Source organism: Scyliorhinus torazame, chromosome 10 (assembly GCF_047496885.1).
Source record: "Scyliorhinus torazame isolate Kashiwa2021f chromosome 10, sScyTor2.1, whole genome shotgun sequence".
In the NCBI taxonomy this organism is placed as follows: domain Eukaryota; kingdom Metazoa; phylum Chordata; class Chondrichthyes; order Carcharhiniformes; family Scyliorhinidae; genus Scyliorhinus; species Scyliorhinus torazame.
In genome coordinates, this window is record NC_092716.1 from 251,714,138 (window position 1) to 251,735,738 (window position 21,601).

Below are 21,601 nucleotides of genomic sequence, written 5' to 3' on the forward strand. Positions count from 1 at the left end.
CACCCGGAGGAAACCCACGCAGACACGGGGAGAACGTGCAAACTCCACACAGGCAATAACCCAAGGTCAGAATTAAACCCAGGTCTCTAGCGCTGTGAGGCAGCAGTCCAAACACTCTGCCACCCTATTAAAAACAACTCCAAAGAACAGACAAAGAACAATACAGCACAGGAACAGGCCCTTCGGCCCTCCAAGCCTGTACCGGTCATGATACCAACCTTGGCCAAAACCCTCAGCACTTCTCTATGCCCATCCCATCCATATATTTGACAAGATGCCTTTTGAATGCCGCTAATGTATCTAAATTCCCTTCAATTCTAGTCTATAAATGGACTGAATATTACTGACACGGTATGGGTAATTATTTTCACTATTGTGGTGTGTGGTAGTATGTATTGGGGGTCATGTGGGACTGGAAGCCCTAATGTCATTGGCTGACAGATCCCGGGTCCTGGTTGGCCGTTGACCTCAAGCTCCGCCCTGAAGGCGGAGTATAAGAAGCCGGAGTCTTCCCCCGCAGGCCAGTTTACTATCGAGCTGCGGGGGAACAGACACGCTTAATAAAGCCTCATCGACTTCACTCTATTCGTCTCATGGAGTCTTTGTGCGCTACATGGTGTTCATTGTTATTTACGCAGTGTGACAGCATATTCCCATGCCAGGAAGCCAGGACTAAGGACTGAACATTTTGTAACTTGGAGAGTGGCTGAGGGCAGTTGTCTAACCTGAAGATTTCCTTTCATTCCATGCAATTCTGTTGACGACTTTGAGAGCTGCTGAAGGAGGTTACTTTTCTCTGTGGAAATCAGTTTCAGCTTTCTTTCCAGATCTTCATAACTCCGTCTGAAAAATAAAAGATTTGGAAAAACTAATGGTCAGCAACTTCCCAACTGGACATAACTGATATTATAACCAAGGATGTTAACACAACATAAAACTTACACTCAGGGAGTTAATTGCACACGTGTATTAAATTTTTCCTTATGAAAGTTTAGTTCCAACTCTTTGAACGTCGCTATGCTGATGGATGACTTTACAACATTGGTTCATACTAAGCTGTGGATCAGCTGCCAGTATTCCTACTTCAGGGGTATGGGTTCATACTCCCACTTGAGCACAAAAGCGACGTTGACACCTGGTACAGAACTGAGATGTTGGCCTGAATTTTACAGGGCTTCAGGGAACATGTTGGGAGATGGAGCGGGTGTAGAAAATGAGGTTGAAAGGCAAGGGGATGTGCCTGTTTCCTTACTGCCGTCGCTGGTGTTTTACCAGTCACAGGGAAGATGGTGGATAGCGTTCCAACCCAGAAGCCAATTAAAATCCCTTAAGTGACCAGTTAATTATCACTCAAGGTCAAAGCAAATTACTGCGGATGTTGGAATCTGAAACAAAAACGGAAAACACTGGACAATCTCCGAAGCCTTGACAGTGTCTGTGAAGAGAGAAGGGAGCTAACATGTCGAGTCTGGATAACGAAAGAGTCCTCTGGGAGGTTCGGGGATGTGGGGGCAGTCCTGTAAGGGTCAGTGTGGGTCTGTACAATAACTGCACAGAAGCAAGAACGGTAACACAGTGGTTAGCACTGTTGTTTCACAACACCAGGGTCCCAGATTCGATTCCCAGCTTGGGTCACTGTCTGTGCGGAGTCTGCACGGGTTTCCTCCGGGTGTTCCAGTTTCCTCCCACAAGTCCCGAAAGACATGCTTGTTAGGTGAATTGGACATTCTCAATTCTCCCTCCGTGTACCAGAACAGGCGCCGGAGTGTGGCAACTAGGGGATTTTCACAGTAACTTTATTGCAGTGTTAATGTAAGCCTACTTGTGACAATAAAGATTATTATAATAATAATTATTATTATTAGAAGTGGTTTCAATTCCTCGAACTTATTCGGGATAATTATTGTTGCAAAACTATCTGAAGTTTGCAATTTAAATTACATTTTTGGATGGCTCCCTGTGCCAGTTTATGCGCAGGGGAAGTTTACACTTCTGGGCAATTGCAGTGCAAATCTTACGGAGCAACATCCAGGATGTTTGGGCGGCGGTTGTTCCCCAGCGTATTTTTGAGGTCACACCAATTCGGCCGTCCTGGAGCTCGGAACGTACGGTCCAATACAATATAAAGTCAATGTATGCTGAGGGATCAAGGGAATGTGTGTAAAAGGACCAAACTGTTCCAAGTCATTTTGTTTGTTGAAAGAGACTTGTCGAACAAGATGTAAAAATGCATTGCAGATCACAGCGATACACTGGGCCCTCGGTAAATAATGTCTAATCTCAGAGTTGGTAACCTCTGGTGCCAAAGTGGTGCATGTCCCTGGGTACAGCCACCTTTACTTTGACTTGATCTCTTCTGAAAGGTTTTTCCTCAGTATGATTAGCACTGGTGTACCAAGACCCACTGACACAGCTGGGAGCATCAGGGGAAACCTATTCTGTGAGGAGTTGTTCTCCTCTTGAGGAATAAAAATGTGTTTCCCGTTACATTCGCAGACTCTAGCCATAAAAACATACATTGAAAAAGACAGGTCGACCTCCTTTCCCCTTGGAGTAGGGAGAACAAATGTAGACCAGTTGACGATTTAGAGGAGGTTATGAACTTTTTCTATTTTTTTCAATTTCACTCCTCCTCACTCACCACAGTTAGGGGACAGGGCGAAGATTAGGTCTTGATAGGATGTTATATATCTTGTTACTTTGCACCAGCGACCAAGCACCCTTTAGGAAGTCCAATCTGGTGCCTGCATATGAGTTGTCGTACAATAGTACTGTCAGAGCTTTTGACAAAGGAGAACCTGACAGCCATGTTTAATCTAAACCCACTAGAACGGTAGCATGTTCAACAATTGGAATTGAAAGTTGAAAGTTGACAGTTACTAGCATACCAGCTATCATTCCTGGAGATCTCATCTGAGATTTAAACACTCTACATTATTCAATACCAGGTAAGACACTGCCCTGCATGTTTGTTGACTCCATTGCCGGGATTCTCTAAAAACGCGGCTAAGTGTTCATGCCGGTGTGAACACCGGAATGTTTCACGCCGGCGTCAACGGGTCTCTTGGCCCAGCGCTTCAGTGGCCCACAGGGGTCCAGCACGATGCCAGAGTGCTCCGCGCTGCTCCAGCTGCCGTACGGCGCTGCTGGCTGCGGGTCCGCGCATGCGCACGGAAGCCGCTGTTGCGTCGGTGCCGTGCAACATGGCGGAGCCACACAGCGGGCCGGCGTGGAAGAAGGTAGACTCCCGCCAGATCGCATGCGCCCGCTGATCGGTGGCCCCTGAGCGCGGGCCTGGCCATCATGGAGGGCCCCCTCCTGGAGACTGATTACACCCGCCCCCCCCACCAGGACGGTCACCTGCCGGGTGGAACCATGCGTGAACCACGCCAGCGGGAACTCGGCCTCTTTCAACAGCCCCCAACCGGCGCCGCTTCGACTGCGTGAGACTGGCGCTGACTCTCCGGTCACCAGAGAATCATGTCCCGGCGTCGGACCCGGTCGCGGGTCTGAGGCCCCATTCTCTGCCCCCACGCCGACTGCCATTTCGGAGCGGAGGCTCGGAGGACCCTGGCCCATATCTGTTTACAGACATGCAATGGGTGCACAAGCAACCCAAACATCTGTACATTCCATGCCAGGAGGGCACCACGCATCATGTTGGGAAAGACAGATGCATAAATGTCCAGCAGCTGTGTCTTAAGCAGTAGAGAGTCTTTTGTACGTACTGAATGTGGGTGAGTGGCAGCCATGGGTTAGTTGTGCCACTGCTGTCTCTGAAGCAGAAGGTTGTGCATTCGAGTCACATTCCAGAGATATGAGCGCAAATCTAGGCTGGCACTTCAGTGCAGTACTGAAGGAGTGTCAGTAAAATATCCCATGGTGCTATTTCAAGAAAAGCAGGTGAGTTCTACCTAGTTTCTTGACCCTGACAGATGTAAATAACAATAACGACATATATGTCTTTAGCTGTAAGGTCATTGATTCATCCAGAACTTCTGAAGATATTTTATAAACATCAATTCTTACTTTCTTTATTGCTTAAGAACACTTTCCTTAAATGAGGTTGCCGTGAATGGGGTCAGTGCCAGGTTACCTGCTGTTAGGGAAACGACGGGCGCAATTTATCGTGAATAAATCCCGTTTTGGCCGCATTCAGCCCACTCCCCCATTCAGCCCACTCCCCCATTCAGCCCACTCTCCCATTCAGCCCACTCCCCCATTCAGCCCACTCCCCCATTCAGCCCACTCCCCATTCAGCCCACTCCCCCATTCAGCCCACTCTCCCATTCAGCCCACTCCCCCATTCAGCCCACTCTCGCATTCAGCCCACTCCCCCATTGATCCACTCTCCCATTCAGCCCACTCCCCAATTCAGCCCACTCCCCCATTCAGCCCACTCCCCCATTCAGCCCACTCCCCCATTCAGCCCACTCCCCCATTGATCCACTCTCCCATTCAGCCCACTCCCCAATTCAGCCCACTCCCCATTCAGCCCACTCCCCCATTCAGCCCACTCCCCCATTCAGCCCACTCCCCCATTCAGCCAACTCCCCCATTCAGCCCACTCCCCCATTCAGCCCACTGCCCCATTCAGCGCACTCCCCCATTCAGCCCACTCTCCCATTCAGCCCACTCCCCCATTCAGCCCACTCCCCCATTCAGCCCACTCCCCCATTCAGCGCACTCCCCCATTCAGCCCACTCCCCCATTCAGCCCACTGCCCCATTCAGCGCACTCCCCCATTCAGCCCACTCTCCCATTCAGCCCACTCCCCCATTCAGCCCACTCTCCCATTCAGCCCACTCTCCCATTCAGCCCACTCTCCCATTCAGCCCATTCACCCATTCAGCCCACTCCCCCATTCAGCCCACTCTCCCATTCAGCCCACTCCCCCTTTCACCCACTCCCCCATTCAGCCCACTCTCCCATCCAGCCCACTCCCCCATTCAGCCCACTCCCCCATTCAGCCCACTCCCCCATTCAGCCCACTCCCCCAGTCAACCCACTCCCCCATTCAGCCCTTTCCCCCATTCAGCCCATTCCCCATTCAGCCCACTCCCCCATTCAGCCCGTTCCCCCATTCAGCCCACTCCCCCATTCAGTCCTCTCCCCCATTCAGCCCCTTCCCCCATTCAGCCCATTCCCCATTCACCCACTCCCCAATTCAGCCCACTCCCCCATTCAGTCCTCTCCCCCATTCAGTCCTCTCCCCCATTCAACCCGTTCCCCCATTCAGCCCACTCCCCCATTCAGCCCGTTCCCCATTCAGCCCACTCCCCCATTCAGCCCACTCCCCCATTCAGTCCTCTCCCCCATTCAGCCCGTTCCCCCATTCAGCCCATTCCCCATTCAGCCCACTCCCCCAGTCAGCCCATTCCCCATTCAGCCCACTCCCCCATTCAGCCCGTTCCCCCATTCAGCCCACTCCCCCATTCAGCCCACTCCCCCATTCAGCCCACTCCCCCATTCAGCCCACTCCCCCATTCACCCACTCCCCCATCCAGCCCACTCCCCCACTCAGCCCGTTCCCCATTCAGCCGGTTACACCGTTCAGCCCACTCCCCCATTCAGCCCGTTCCCCATTCAGCCCACTCCCCCATTCAGCCCACTTCCCCATTCAGCCCACTCCCCCATTCAGCCCGTTCCTCCATTTAGCCCACTCCCCCATTCAGCCCACTCCCCCATTCACCCACTCCCCCATTCAGCCCACTACCCCATTCAGCCCACTCCCCCATTCTGCCCGTTCCCCATTCTGCCCGTTCCCCATTCAGCCCACTCCCCCATCAGCCCACTCCACCATTCAGCCCACTCCCCCATTCCGCCCACTCTCCCATTCAGCCCACTCCCCCATTCAGTCCTCTCCCCCATTCAGCCCCTTCCCCCATTCAGCCCGTTCCCCATTCAGCCCGTTCCCCCATTCAGCCCGTTCCTACATTCAACGAGATTATAGTTAATCTTCCACCTCAACACCATTTTCCTGCACTGTCCTACTCTCCCTTGACATTTTTAATATGTAGAAATCTATCGATCTCAGTGCTGAACAAACTCAACAGCTGATCCTCTATAGCCCTCTGGGGCAGAGAATAAATACCAAAGACCCACTCCCCCCGAATGAAGAAATTCATCTCAATGATAATTGGGCTGCACCTTATTCTGAGACTGGGTCCCCTGGCTGTGATAAATGGAAGAAGTTGGGATATATATTGTATTGTATGTATCTGGTGCAGTAATGCCTGGGGCAGGGTGTGTATATCTATATATATAGTCATGTACTACAGTAACATTTTTCAAGTTCGTGGCTTAAAAGACAGACATTGCTAGGAAGGAACAAGGAATGCATCCAGGAGGAACAGGAATGCTCCAACTAAGTAATAATAATCTTTATTATTGCCACTAGTAGGCTTACATTAACACTGTAATGAAGTTACTGTGAAGAGTCCCTAGTCGCCACACTCCAGCGCCTGTTCGGGAACACAAGCACCTCTTTCAGGACTTGTGGGAGGAAACCGGAGCACCCGGAGGAAACCCACGCAGACACGGGGAGAACGTGCAGACTCCGCACAGACAGTGACCCAAGCCGGGAATCGAACCTGGGACCCTGGCGCTGTGAAGCAACAGTGCTAACCACTGTGCTACCGCGTCACCCAGAGTAGAGGCCCCAAAGTCCGCTGCCAACCCTCCTCTGCTCCTCCCTCCCTCTCAAAAACATCCCTCACTCCTCACCATTTCAGCCGTTCACTAATGTTCACTTCCCTATTGATCAATGTTTAGGCAAATGTTGCTGCCGGCCCTCAATTTAAATCCACTTCAGCAGTGGGCAGCCTTGGGATGCACAGCAACCACGCTTAGCCGCTAATCAAAGCGAAGGAAATGGCAGGTGCTGTAAATCTGAAATGGAAACAGAAAAATGTGGAAGTGCTCAGTGGGTTAATGCAGCGTCTCTGGAGAGAGAAATAGTGGGCGGAATTCTCCGACCCCTCGCCAGGTCGGGGAATCGCCAGTGGGCCGCGCGGATTGCGCCACGCCGCCCCGATGGCGGGACGTGATTCTCCGCAGAGCGGAGAATCGGCGCCACTGGGGCCGGCATGGTCAGCGCAGCGCTGGTCTGGTAATGCAGCAACTCTGTCGGCCCGGGGGGGGGTGGGGGGGGGTCTCCATAGTGGCCTGGCCCGCGATCGGGGCCCATCGATCGTCGGGCGGGCCTCTCTGTCGGGGGGGCCCCTTTCCTCCGCGCCGACTCCTGTAGCCCTGCGCCATTTGGCATCGGGCCCGGAGCGGGGAAGAAAGCCACTGCGCATGCGCTAGTTGGTGCCGGCCCAACTGCGCATGCGCGGACCCCACGGGGCCGGGTTCAGGCCGGGATCAGAGCTGGAGCGGCATGGGCTGCTCCAGCACCGTGCTACCCCACTATGGCCCGGAGAATCGGGTCTCGGAACGGGCGCCTACGCCGGAGTAAAACACTCCCGTTTTTACGCCGGCATCGGCACTGAGCCGCCCGAAGGGGGAATCGCGCCCTGTGTGTTTTTCAGGTCTGTGACCTTTTGTGGGGACCACGAAGAATCCAACGCGAGTTTGTCGAGTCAATCAGAAAGTAACATTATTTATGACGTGTACTCAGCAGCAGTCATTCACCACTGCTTCCTTCTCTAGCCAGAATCACACTGGCCAGATCTATTTATACAGCTGCAACTACTAGTGATTGCCAACCACCCCACCCCAACCCCCGTCATTGGTTGAGCTCATACTCCCCAAGACGCATGGGATAACCATATCTGCCTCTCTTTCGCTGCTTCATTCACGGCCCGGGAACATGCAATGTCCACGGTCACACTCGCGGTTGGATTGCTTTATCGACCGGGAAGAAATTAGTGCAGTGGGGCCGGAACAGGCAGAAATGATAGGTCTTGCACAGAAGTCCTGTATAGCCATGGCAGTCCTGTCTAGCCAATCTACAGCCCTCTAATTTCAATGAGGTGATAAACTTCCATTCTAATATGGCCGAGTGAATATGCCTCTTGCAACATAGGCACCATTTCCTCCAACCATCTTGCTGGCCAGGTCCTATTTCATTCTCAATATATTTATCCGCTAAGTAATCATGGGACCTTCACACACATCCCATTGTAAACCATACTCTCACCCTTTGTTTTCCTTAAAGCAGGGGAGACTGAGGGGGTACATGATTGACATGCATAAAATTATATGGGGCTTAGATAGAGTAGACAGGAAGAAACTTTTCTCCTTATGATGGAGGGATCAATGACCGGGAGGCACAGATGTAAGGTAAGGGCAAGGAGGTTGAGAGGGTGGTTCGAGTCTGGAACTCGCTGCCAGAGAGAGGGTGGAGGCGGAGACCCTCATAACATTTAAGAACTATTTTGATGTGCACTTGCGATGCCAAGGCATACGGGCCAAGTGCTGGAAAATGGGATTAGAATAGCTCGGTGGTGTTTTTTGTCCGGCGCAGACGGGATGGGCTGAAGGGCCTTTTCGGTGCTGTATGACCTCTATGGCTCTTAGAGTAAAAGGACTGAATGGCAAGTTACAGCTTTTTTCAAAAATTATGGCCTGGAGTTTACAATGGCATTGCTGGCATGAGTTTGCAATGGCATTGCTGGCATGACCATCAATGTTCACTGTCATTACTCTACCAACACTGACAGATACTTCTGGATTGCGCAGGTGCACAGAATAACAGGGAAATCCAGAGGTTGCTGCCAGTGATTCTACACTTCCCCAGAGGGCTGAGGCATTCCCCAAAACTTGAGTTAATAGAAAATCAATTGAATTTCCCTCTGACATAGTTTGTTTCACTACGTAGTCATCTGGGATGGGCACTTCCAGAATACAAAAAGGACATTTGCAAAGATTGCAGGGAAAAATGGACAAGGTTAAGAAAGCAAGCAGGCACAGAGCCTGTCTGTATATTGGAGCCGCAGCTCCGAGCCGAGACTGAAACTGTAGGCCCATTAGCATATGGATGGCCCATCTCCGGGAACAAAGGGAGATACTTGAGTAACCGATCTGGCCCCAGACCTCACGGCGCCAGTTCCCCAAACCGAAAGCAGAAAACAAAGCAGGCCAACGGCCACCTCGGACACGGCCAGCCATCAGGGCACCCACCCCTTTATTGGTCAGGATCAATGCGAATGATCAAGAAACGGCCCAATTGATTGGGGCCAAGTTCAAGGCCCGCCCAAAAGTGGGCGAAGCCCCCTTCGGGTATAAGAAGAAGGTCCCATGAGAGAATCGCTCTCTTGGACTTGGCTCTCACAGCGGAGAGACCCGCCCACCAACTGCACCAGAAGCAAGTAAGTCCAAGGTCAACGCTCGCTACCAGACGGACGACCTTAGCTGTTTCCCCTTCACCACTTCGACCCCAGCAGCCTCAGAACCGAACAACGGCCATTGTTCCTCTGACTGAGTGGGCGCCCGAAGCTAAGTATAGGCTTTAGCAGTAGTGATAGTTTAATCTGTAGTATTTTGTGCATGAGTAGATATTGCTGTGTGTGTAAATAAATAGTATTGACTTTGAACTAACTAACTGGTGTACCGAGTCTTTGGTCAGTATTCGGGTTTGAACCTTGTGGCAGTATCGAAAGATACCTGGCGACTCTAGAGCAAACATAATTAGAATTAAGGAAGGCGACCATATTGACCGCCACATTTAGAAACAGCGAAAGAGAACAACAACTATAAGAACCTTTTATGAAGTTATGCATTATAGGGGGCAGCACGGTAGCATTGTGGATAGCACAATTGCTTCACAGCTCCAGGGTCCCGGGTTCGATTCTGGCTTGGGTCACTGTCTGTGCGGAGTCTGCACTTTCTCCCCGTGTCTGCGTGGGTTTCCTCCGGGTGCTCCGGTTTCCTCCCACAGTCCAAAGATGTGCAGGTTAGGTGGATTGGCCATGATAAATTGCCCTTAGTGTCCAAAATTGCCCTTAGTGTTGGGTGGGGTTACTGGGTTATGGGGATAGGGTGGAGGCGTTGACCTTGGGTAGGGTGCTCTTTCCAAGAGCTGGTACAGACTCGATGGGCCGAATGGCCTCCTTCTGCACTGTAAATTCTATGATAAATTCTGTAAATTCTAAGAATGAGATATATCTGAGCTTATCATGTTGTGGTAACTTGATGACTATCACTGTAACTGTGAGGAAGTAAGAATGAAATAAAAAGAATTAGATTAAAAAATAAACTTATAGGGATTTGGCTGCACTGAGGACTTGCAGGATGAAGGTTAGCCTAGCAACAGGGTGAAACAGATACTTTGTTCAGCAAAGTGGAGACGAACAGTATAGTTGCCTTGATCATAGCCACGCCCAGTTTGGAATTGGAGTTTTCGTTCTCTCAGAGAGAAGCAAGCTGTTGTGCAGAAAATAAAGCTGCAAAACTCTGTCTCTGGCAGACCCCATAAATGATTCTACCCTAAACTCGAAAAAAGGGTCAAAAGAAAGCAACAGGTGAACTATGTGGTAATTATTTGCTAGATTTGGTTCATAGTGTGAAAACCTATGGGATGTTGTTTTGGGGATGGTGTATTCTTGGAGTTTTGGAAAGTAGATAGATTTAGATGGGAGGGGTTCATAACATAACTATGGTAGCTATTGTTAACTATTTAACTATAGCGAGAAAGCTATTTTTATATTTGTCAAAATCCAAATTTCTCGCATGATAAAAAAATTCCACATACTTTTTATTCTGATTATTTTTATTTAAGCTTCCATCGTAATCAAATCATTATCATTAGCTGATTTAAATTGTCACCAGGAAAGGGGAAGCCGTGGCACAGAGATCATATTGTGGTCAGCTTGCTTCAAGGTCATGTTTTCTCCTTCTTTTGATATTAAAAGGACCTGATATGCTGCCGACTGCTAAATCCAAACCATTCAGGTAAATTTTCCATTTCCGCCCACCGTGGGAATTTCCGCAGACGGGACACACAATTTGACGGGCAGGTTAAAGGCCCATTGCCCTGGGGTGGGAATTTCCGGTCCCGGGACAGGAGCGATCAGAATATCCCACCCATTGTTTGCGTTGTAAACGATCATGGGCGGGTATTCTCCCTTTTGCGGACGAAGTCTCTCGCCCTTTTTCCTCGAAAGTCCGGGGTGAAAGTCCAACTGGTGCCGCGTCGACCGCGCACGTGCGACTGGCGTGTCCGCAGAAGAGCCGTCGCGCTGGATTTCTGGCGTGAACGGCTATTCTCCGACCCCGTGCCGGGTGCGGTACCGGCGAGGAGGGTCGGAGAATCCCACCCAATAGCGTGACTCTCCTCAGAGCAGAGAAGGGGATGGGGAGACTTCCTGGACATGTTCAAAATCGTGAAGGGTTTTGACAGAATAGTTAGAGAAAAAACAATTCCAATAGGTTTGTTATCTCGTGGATACAGATTTAAGATAAATGCAAAAAGAACACTGTGTTGTTATAATCTGGAAGGCACCATCTGAAAGGGTGGAGGAAACATAGAATTTACAGTGCCGGCCCATTGAGTCTGCACCAGCCATTGAACAGACCACCTCATGTAAGTCCACACCTCCACCCTGTCCCCGTAACCCAGTATTCCCACCTAACCTTTGTAGGCGCTAAGGACAATTTAACATGGCCAATCCACCTAACCTGCACATCTTTGGACTGTGGGAGGAAACCGGAGCACCCGGAGGAAACCCACGCAGACACGGGGAGAAAGTGCAGACTCCGCACAGACAGTGACCCAAGCCGGGAATCGAACCTGGGACCCTGGGGCTGTGAAGCGACTGCGCTAACCACTCTGCTACCGCGCCACCAAACGGATTCAATCGTGATGTTTAAAAGGAAACTAGATGAAGACTTGAAAAGGTAAACTGTGAGGGCCTATGAAGAAAGGACAGGGGAATGGGAGGAATCGAGGGCGCCTTCTCAGGACCGGTATGGGCACTTTGGGCCGAATGGCCTCCTTTCCGGCTGTGATTGGTTGAGCAGTAAAACCACAATCTCTACATTGTATGTAACACACTTTACTTGACCTTTTAATGTAACACAACCCCGTTTAACAATCACTTGTGTAGCCCATTGTTTCTTGGACACTTGATTGAAAACTACTTGATGCTTTCTCCTTCGTTTGATATTAAAATGACTCGTGAAAGATGGAACTAAATTAAACTTTAATGAAGGGACATGAATTGCCATGGGAGTAATTCATTTGTTTCTGAATCCTAATGTGGCAAGCCACAAAATAATTGTTGAAGGAAAACAATAAATTGACACTCCGGCTTGACTTTAAGAGATAACAAGAGATGTGACAGTAATTGCAACGAGGCCCATTCGCCATGAAAAATATACCGATTTCAATATTTTATTACAGAGAAATTAATGTGACCAGTTTTAATACAGAAAACCGTCATTCTGATTGTCACGTTCAAATCAATTCCACAGTGAATTAATATAAATGTAGGTGAAATGCAGGAGCGTTTGGCATTCCGTCAATTTATGGAGGTCATTTCCCACATGAATCTTGTAATTGCCTAGTTCCTATGCATGCTTTACAAAGTAAAAGTCAATTTAGTGTCATACTTTACAACATTCAGGGTATTTTGCAATTAGGCTCTACATTTTCATTACTCAACAGTCGATAAGGACACACCAGATCCCATCAACTTGGAAACTCTTAGATCTGACAGTGAGCTGTCACCGAGAGGAGGGTGGAATTAATAATATTTTGACCCCTGCAGGTTGCCTCTCAGACTGGGTCTGGGTGATATTAAACTTCATCCCATTTCAATGCAGGAAAGAGAGGACAAGTTCCTATTTTTAGCTGATTTAATAAGTTCAACCTGGTGTTATAATCAATCCTTAAAATTTAAGTGCCAGATGGGAGGAAAGGTCAAATGGAATCAAATAAATACAGCCGAAAGAAACTTGAAGCGACTCCCTGAATTACATCACTTATGCTGCTGTGCAAAATCTTATATTAGCTGGAACAGTCACATCCGTGCATTCATCTCTATTCAAACCCTGAAATTTAAAACTATGATGTGCAATGTTAATAACCGGACAGGAAAACAAAATGACTTGTACAGTATTCATCGAGTACGCCAACAAGGATGCTCAATCATTTTCTTAAAGTTTATTGCATTTTTTCCTGAAGCCAGTCTCTGAACTTTCAGATTGACAACAAAAGAGGAGGCCTACCTAAAGTGATGGAAGATTTAAATATTCGCTCGCTTTGTTTCCTGTTCATGGTTGCCCCTCACAGCACTTCTGGTGCGTCAAGTTACTCAGCTGCTTAAGTGCACAGCCTGGTGTGAGATTGAGGCAGGAATCTAGGAGGACTGACGCGTCAGGCTGCTGCAGGACATCTCGGTCCCGACAGGTTTGAAAGGTAAGAAAGCCTTGGCATTCCCCCCCCCCCCCCCCCTCAAAGTGTCTGGCGCAACCTCGGGACGTCCCAAAGTGCTTGCCGGCCAATGAGATGCCGATGAAGCGGAGTCACTGTTAAGCAAATGTGCACCCTTTAACCTCAATGCTAAGACCATGAAGAAAAGTAAAGGGTTACCAAAGATTATTTATCCTGATGGTTATTCAGGTACCCCCCACCCCCCGCTGCTCACTACTGAAAAATGTTCATGTTGATCGGAATATACAAACATACAGAAAGTTGAGCAGAAAAGAAACAGCTGGCTATTAAGTTCGTCCCATTGTCATTTTTGCATATAAGCAATATGATCCTTGATTCCACCCCTCCCTGACTCTTCTGACATCTAACCTAGATCCACCCCTATAAAACCATAAGGCATAGGAGCAGAAGTAGGCCATTGAGCCTGCTCCGCCATTCAATGAGATTGTGACTGATCTGATGTGATAATCCTCAACTCCACTTTCCCGCCTTATCCCCATAACCCTCGATTCCATCACTGATGAAATATCTGTCAATCTCGGCCTTGAACATGCTTAACGACCCAGCTTCTACTGCTCTCTGCAGTAAAGAATTTCGCAGATTCACAACCCTCTCAGAGAAATGAGCGACCCCTTATCCTTGAGATGATGCCCTCTGGTCCTTGCTTCTCCCACAAGAGGAAACATCCCCTCAGTATCTACCCTGTTAAGCCCGCTGAGAATCCTTATGTCTCAATATATCTTTCCTTAGCTAAGGGAACCAAAATGTTCAGAGTATTCCATGTGCGTTCTACGACTACCTTGTATAGTTTTAGCAGGTCGTGCCTATTTTTGTACTCTATTCCCATATAAAGACCAACATTCCATTTGCCTTCCTTATTAGCTGATGAACTTGCATGCTAGGTTTTTGTGCACAAGGACACGTAAATTTTCCCCTAATTTATACACTTAACCCCTTGTTCACACTGACTCACCAAACTCAAATAACTATCCACGTTAACATTGCCGAGTCCTTTGATCATGTGAGATACCTCAATCAAATCGCCGTGAAGCCGTTGCTTTTCCAGTGTGAATGTGGTGTCCACTATGTTTGACCGGGTTGTTAAGATTCCCCACTCAGACTGTGCATGAAGAATAGACACGCGCATTCACCATGAGAAGACTAACCCTGATCACAGAATTGTACCCCAGTAAACGTCCCTCAGGAGGTTAGAGAGCATAACAAATGTCGGGAAGGCAAGGCTCAAGGCAACACTATTGGATCATTTTCAACTACTGTCGACAACATTTACACTGGAATACAGGGTGGTCAGCAGGCATTGGAAAATTAAAGTTGGTCACGTAAAGGACAATGCAATGCGAATTATGGACGAGCCTGCAAATGGGTGGCCATCACTTCCAGTTGGAGAAAAACATAAGTCTCTGCAAACTGATCAATTGTTTGAAAGCTTTGTGTGAATGTATTGAGCATACTTGTGTGTTCTCCATGCCTTGCTTCTGGGCCACGAGCAGCCGAACCAATGGTCCTTAAAGGGGCTGCTCACAAAATGCCACGGCTCCTACTCCACTTTTCCCAAAAAGATACTGGGCTGGATTCTCCGCTCGCCGACGGCAAAATTGTGTTCGGCGATCGGCCGGAGAATCACAGTTTCCGACCAAATCGGGGGCGGTGCCGCTTTCGCGATGCTCCGCCCCCTCCATAGCGGCATATTGACGGCTTCAAGACATTGCCTGAGGCCCGCCCCAATGCTCCGCCTCCGACCGGCCGAGTTCCCGAAGGTGTCGGTCGTGTGTGGTCTCATCCGTCGGGAACTCGGCGTGGCGGCTGCGGACTCAGTCCAGCGCCGCCACAGTCAGGGGAGGGCTAATCCGCGGGCAGGGGGGACTTTATTAGGGGGTGGGGGCATTGTGGGGGGCGGGGGGGGTCCGGGGCACGCGAGCCGGCCGAAGGGGAGCCACTATTTCGCGGGCCGGGTCTCCGAGCAGCCACCGCCGTGGTCATGGGCGGCCACGGAGCCGGCAATTCACCAGGCCGTATGCTAGCCCCCGGCAAAATGGGGAATCGGTGGCCATTTTACGCCATGTTCTCTTGCGGAAAGCAGCGCCGTTCCCACGGCGGCGTTGGGACATAGCCCCAGAATCGGAGAACCCAGCCCACTGTTGGCATTCGCAGTGGTTCAATGCTCTTCTCCAAAGCTTTCTTTCTCAAAGTTCATCACCCTGACAGGAAAGATTAAATTCAACCCTGGTACTACCTGCCCAAGCACACCTGGCATTGCCCAAGCATTGCCCAAGCAGTTCCAGGTGCTGCCAGGGTTAAGTCGATGGTCACTGCAATGACCTTTAAAAATGGTGCCCCGATACTCAGGTTTCTAGGTTGTTGACGGGGCAGATGGACCAGAGGCCCGTCCCACCAGGAATATGTTGTTGGACCCGTCCCTGCAAGTTTTTTTTCTCAGCCCCAGATTATATGGAAGAGAAAGCTGCCATTGCCGTTGACGGTTTCAACAACGCTTTTTCTAACCAACAGCCTTTGCTGATATCCGGGAAAATCCCCGCCGAGGTAGAGTGTAAACTGTAAATTATACCATTAGGTTTCTGAATTGTGTTAAAAGTAAATGTTTCATAAATTTAAGTACAAAGAGGTTGGCCAAAAAATAACGATCAGTCAATGTTGCTTGTAGTTTGCTTGTTACAGTAAATGTCCTGAAATGTGCAGTCTTGATCTGCTGTCCTTTCATCAGCTATTAACTGGAAGTTCAAGTTTCGCCTTTTAAAGCTGCTGGTTTCTCTGGAGGTTTTAACAAAAGAGAAAGCGCAGTGGCAAGAAACAGAAAAAAGGCCACAGAAAATAGATTGATCACATTGTAACGGTTACATTAAAATATGTGTGCTAGATTTTGCTTTGGAAATGTTCAGTGAGGATGAGAGACCTGTGAGTTGTTCAGCACCGAAAAAAAGCTGAAGTTGATGAAGGGAAGTGGAAATAGGAAGGCCGGATTTCTAAGGCATTGGTCACAGATGGTACTACAGAGCCATATCATCCCTACAGTGCGGAAGGAAGCAGCACGTTAGCACAGTGGTTAGCACAGTTGCTTCACAACTCCAGGGTCTCAGTCTCGATTCCCGGCTTGGGTCACTATCTGTGCGGAGTCTGCACGTTCTCCCCGTGTCTGTGTGAGTTTCTCCGGTTTCCTCCCACAGTCCAAAGAGGTGCAGGTTAGGTGGATTGGCCGTGCTAAATTGCCCTTAGTGTCCAAAAAGGTTAGGTGGAGTTACGGGGATAGGGTGGAGGCATGGGCTTGGATAGAGTGCTCTTTCCAAGAGCCGGTGCAGACTCGATGGGCCAAATGGTCTCCTTCTGCACTGTAAATTCTATGATCTATGAAGCCATTCGGCCCATAGTGCCTGCACTGACCCTCTGGAAGAGCACCCTAGCTAGGCCCACTCCCCTGCCCCATCCCCGTAATCCCACCTAACCTGCACATCTTTGGACTGTGGGAGGAAACTGGAGCATCCAGATGAAACCCACGCAGGCACGGGGAGAACGTGCAAACTCCACACAGTCACCCAAGGCTGGAATCGAACCTGGGTTACCGGTGCTGTGAAGCAGCAGTGCTAATTTTCATAATATACACCAGTATATTATGGTGCAGACACACACACACACACACACACTGATGGACATGCAGTGGGACCAATCAGCATACACAACACCGCAGCCAATCACCAGTGAGAGCGCACGCACTATAAAGACAGGGGACAGGAGAGTTCCCGCTCATTCTAGTAGCAGCCAGCTCGGAGCACAGAGCTCACAGCCTGCAACACAGACATTCACCATGTGCCGAGTGCATCCAACACATCACTAACAACTGTGTCACTATGCTGCCTTGGTGGTCAGAAGATAGTCATCGATATAGGAACATAGGAATTAGGAGCAGAAGTAGGCAATTCAGCCCTTTGAGCCTGCTCCACCATTCAATCAAATCATGGCTGCTCTCTTCCTGGTCTTAAATCCACCTCCCCACCTGTTGCCCATATCCCTTCAAACCGTTTTTAAAAAAAAAATCAGGGGCGTCATTCTCCGCCGGCGGGAGTCTCCGTTTTGCCGGCGCCCAGGGGTTTCCTGACGGCGTGGGGCTGCCCCACAGTGGGAAACCCCATTGACCGGCCGGTGTAACGGAGCATCCCGCCGGCGGGTCGGGGCAGAAATGTGGCGGGGCGGGATGGAGAATTTCGCTCCTGATATCCATCTCAAAGAACAAAGAACAAAGAACAAAGAAATGTACAGCACAGGAACAGGCCCTTCGGCCCTCCAAGCCCGTGCCGACCATACTGCCCGACTAAACTACAATCTTCTACACTTCCTGGGTCCGTATCCTTCTATTCCCATCCTATTCATATATTTGTCAAGATGCCCCTTAAATGTCCCTATCGTCCCTGCCTCCACTACCTCCTCCGGTAGTGAGTTCCAGGCACCCACTACCCTCTGCGTAAAAAACTTGCCTCGTACATCTACTCTAAACTTTGCCCCTCTCACCTTAAACCTATGCCCCCTAGTAATTGACCCCTCTACCCTGGGGAAAAGCCTCTGACTATCCACTCTGTCTATGCCCCTCATAATTTTGTATACCTCTATCAGGTCGCCCCTCAACCTCCTTCGTTCCAGTGAGAACAAACCGAGTTTATTCAATCGCTCCTCATAGCTTATGCCCTCCATACCAGGCAACATTCTGGTAAATCTCTTCTGCACCCTCTCTAAAGCCTCCACATCCTTCTGGTAGTGTGGCGACCAGAATTGAACACTATACTCCAAGTGTGGCCTAACTAAGGTTCTATACAGCTGCAACATGACTTGCCAATTCTTATACTCAATGCCCCGGCCAATGAAGGCAAGCATGCCGTATGCCTTCTTGACTACCTTCTCCACCTGTGTAGCCCCTTTCAGTGATCTGTGGACCTGTACTCCTAGATCTCTTTGACTTTCAATACTCTTGAGGGTTCTACCATTCACTGTATATTCCCTACCTGCATTAGCCCTTCCAAAATGCATTACCTCACATTTGTCCAGGTTAAACTCCATCTGCCATCTCTCCGCCCAAGTCTCCAGACAATCTAAATCCTGCTGTATCCTCAGACAGTCCTCATCGCTATCCGCAATTCCACCAACCTTTGTGTCGTCTGCAAACTTACTAATCAGACCAGTTACATTTTCCTCCAAATCATTTATATATACTACAAAGAGCAAAGGTCCCAGCACTGATCCCTGTGGAACACCACTGGTCACAGCCCTCCAATTAGAAAAGCATCCCTCCATTGCTACCCTCTGCCTTCTATGGCCTAGCCAGTTCTGTATCCACCTTGCCAGTTCACCCCTGATCCCGTGTGACTTCACCTTTTGTACTAGTCTACCATGAGGGACCTTGTCAAAGGCCTTACTGAAGTCCATATAGACAACATCTACTGCCCTACCTGCATCAATCATCTTAGTGACCTCCTCGAAAAACTCGATCAAGTTAGTGAGACACGACCTCCCCTTCACAAAACCGTGCTGCCTCCTTCTTGAAACCAGTTAATACTCAGATTCCACCGCATTATGGGGCAGCAAGTTCCACAAATTCACCACCCTCCTCATCTTTAAATCTACCGCCTCTCAACCTATATCCGTGAGAGTGGCATGGATATCTCTTGCGACTGGCAAGCAACTGACCTCCACATTTTTCTTAGGCTGCCAATGTTCTTTTCCCTCTATGTCCACTGGAACGCCAAAGATGAAGGCTTATGGGAAGACAAAATGATTGTGCGTTTTGGTCCCAACTATAATCACCAAGCCACTGGCTAGACAAATATCAGGAGATCCCCTGATCAATCTGGAGACATGCAAAGGTTCAGTGTTGAATGGTGAGTTCATATCTTGGAGAGGCACATATAATTGTAACAAATAGATTTTGAAAGCTGAAAAGCTATTCAGAGCCTTTTTTTTTTGCCATGGGTGGGGGATGACGGGGAAGGGTGCTGGCCTTCTGCATTGGATTATGACGAGCACATTGTGGGAACTCCCATGAAAGCTGCTAGAAGCCACACATTGGGAGAATGGAATTTATTCCCAATGTCACAGATGACGGCATTGATCAAGGGCACTGGACCACGGACAATAGCAGCACTCTGAAAAATTGTAATGCTCTGTCATGCTGCCAACAGTTACCCAGGAAGAAATGGGTGAAATGACTTGCTCCAACAATAATACATCTGTGAAATGTTTCATTTCTCTGCACGCAGTGGATTAGCTGTGCTTGTAAACCCCACCGATGGCCTGGAAAGAGCCCATTACATAAAGGTTCAGAATGCTTCTGTTCATTAGCATCACAGACAGCGCACTGCCTAATGTGGAGGTGGGCTATCGTGTGGATTGCAGAGATGAAATGATTGATTTGTTGCGTTCTTTATGATTCACAGCCTGACTAAGCACGGCTCCCAGGAATACTGGAGTGAACATCACCCCAGTCTACATACAAAAACAAAAAATTCATGACACATCAGCTACCAGAGAGCTATCTAATCCCACTTTGCAGCTCTTTGACTATAGCCCTGTAGGTTACAGTGCGTATCTAAGTATTTTTTTAAGTGTGATGAGGTTTCTGCCTCCAGCATCCTTTTAGATAATGAGTTATTCAATATGTATAAAGGCACGCCTTCTCAACCTTGCCCCTCGCCTGAGGTGCGGTGATCCTCAGTTTAAATCACCATCAGTCAGCTCTCCCCCTCAAAGGTCTGTGGTCATCCGGGACTATGGCGACTTGACCTTTAGTTAGTGAGTCCCAGATCACGACCATTCTCTAGGTGAAAGCTTTTCTCCTCAAATCCCATCTAATCCTCCTGCCAGTTACTTGAAATCTATGCCTCCTAATAATTGATATCTCTGAAAAGGAAAATAGATCCTTAGCGAGACAACTCATAGCTTCGTACATCTCAATCAAATGTCCCCTCTACCGCCTCTGTTTCAAAGAAAACAGCACCAATCTTTCCTCCTGGCTAAAATTCTCCATTCCTGGTAACATTCTTGTGAATCTCCTCTAACTTTGAGTGTGGTCACGTCCTTCCTGTAATGCGGTGACCAGAAATGTGCACAGAGTCCCAACTGTAGCATAATTAATAATTGATACAGTACACGCAGAGCCTTCCTGCTCCCATATTCTATGCCACGGCTAATAAAAAAACTGCGGCATGACAGCACAGTAGTTAGCACTGCCGCTTCACAGCGCCAGATTCGATTCCTGGCTTGGGTCACTGTCTGTGCGGACTCTGCACATTTTCCCTGTATCTGTGTGGGTTTCCTCCGGGTACTCCGGAGTTTCCTCCCACAGTCCAAAGATGTGGAGGTTAGGTGGAGTGGCCACGCTAAATTGCTTTTAATGTCCAAAATGTTAGTGGGGTTACTCGGTCATGGGAATAGGGTGGAGATCGGTGGGCCCCGATCGCGGGCCAGGCCACCGTGGGGGCACCTCCCAGGGCCAGGTCCCCCCTACCCCCCCCCCAAAGAACCCCGGAGGCCGCCCGCGCCACCTTGTCCCGCAGGTAAGTGACCTACTTCAATCGATGGGCCTAATGGCCTCCTTCTGCACTGTAAAATCGATGTAAATTCTATGTAAACAGTGAAGAAAACTTTCCTAACCACCTTCAGTGATCTGTGGACATAGTTATAATCCCAGTTGGTATTATAACTGGGCAGGGAGATCCCAGCTTGGAACCCTGGCTCAAAAGACGGTAAATTTCACTTTATTTCGATAATGTGGTGGAAAAGAGTCACATGACCTCTAATTCGTTTTAACAAGAAAAAAAACATTTGTTAATCATGAAAAGGTAAATTATTATACAATTTCCCCTTTATTACCCACTTAGTTCAACAATTACACACAGATTTTAAGATTAACATAGATTACAAAGTAAATCTTAACCTACAATGGTCTCATTAACACATAAAGTCCCTTTTAAGCACACAAGATGACTGTGGTCATACACACTCCTCTCTGAACCCAAGTGAATGTCTGTGGATTTCTCCTCAAACCCACCCCCCTCCCCAAGATGATTCTTATACCATGAGCCACCTTGTCTCACTGAATTCCGGCTTCCACACGCGTGATTTCAAATTCGGCTTTCAAAAGTCACGCTTTCAAATCTTGTTTTAAATGACGCTTTTCCTCCGTAGCTTCAATCAGGGTTTCAC

General features: G+C 48.9%; 1 protein-coding gene across 7 annotated transcripts in view; it reads right to left on the bottom strand.

The window, feature by feature from the left end:
* LOC140384715 (leucine zipper protein 2-like) overlaps positions 1 to 21,601 on the bottom strand; it is a 440,867-nt gene that overhangs the window by 248,361 nt on the left and 170,905 nt on the right. For all 7 annotated transcript variants that reach the window (XM_072466669.1, XM_072466665.1, XM_072466667.1 and 4 more), the window contains exon 2: positions 726 to 843. In XM_072466669.1, the coding sequence (XP_072322770.1) occupies positions 726 to 843 (118 nt within the window). The remainder of the gene's footprint in view (positions 1 to 725; positions 844 to 21,601) is intronic.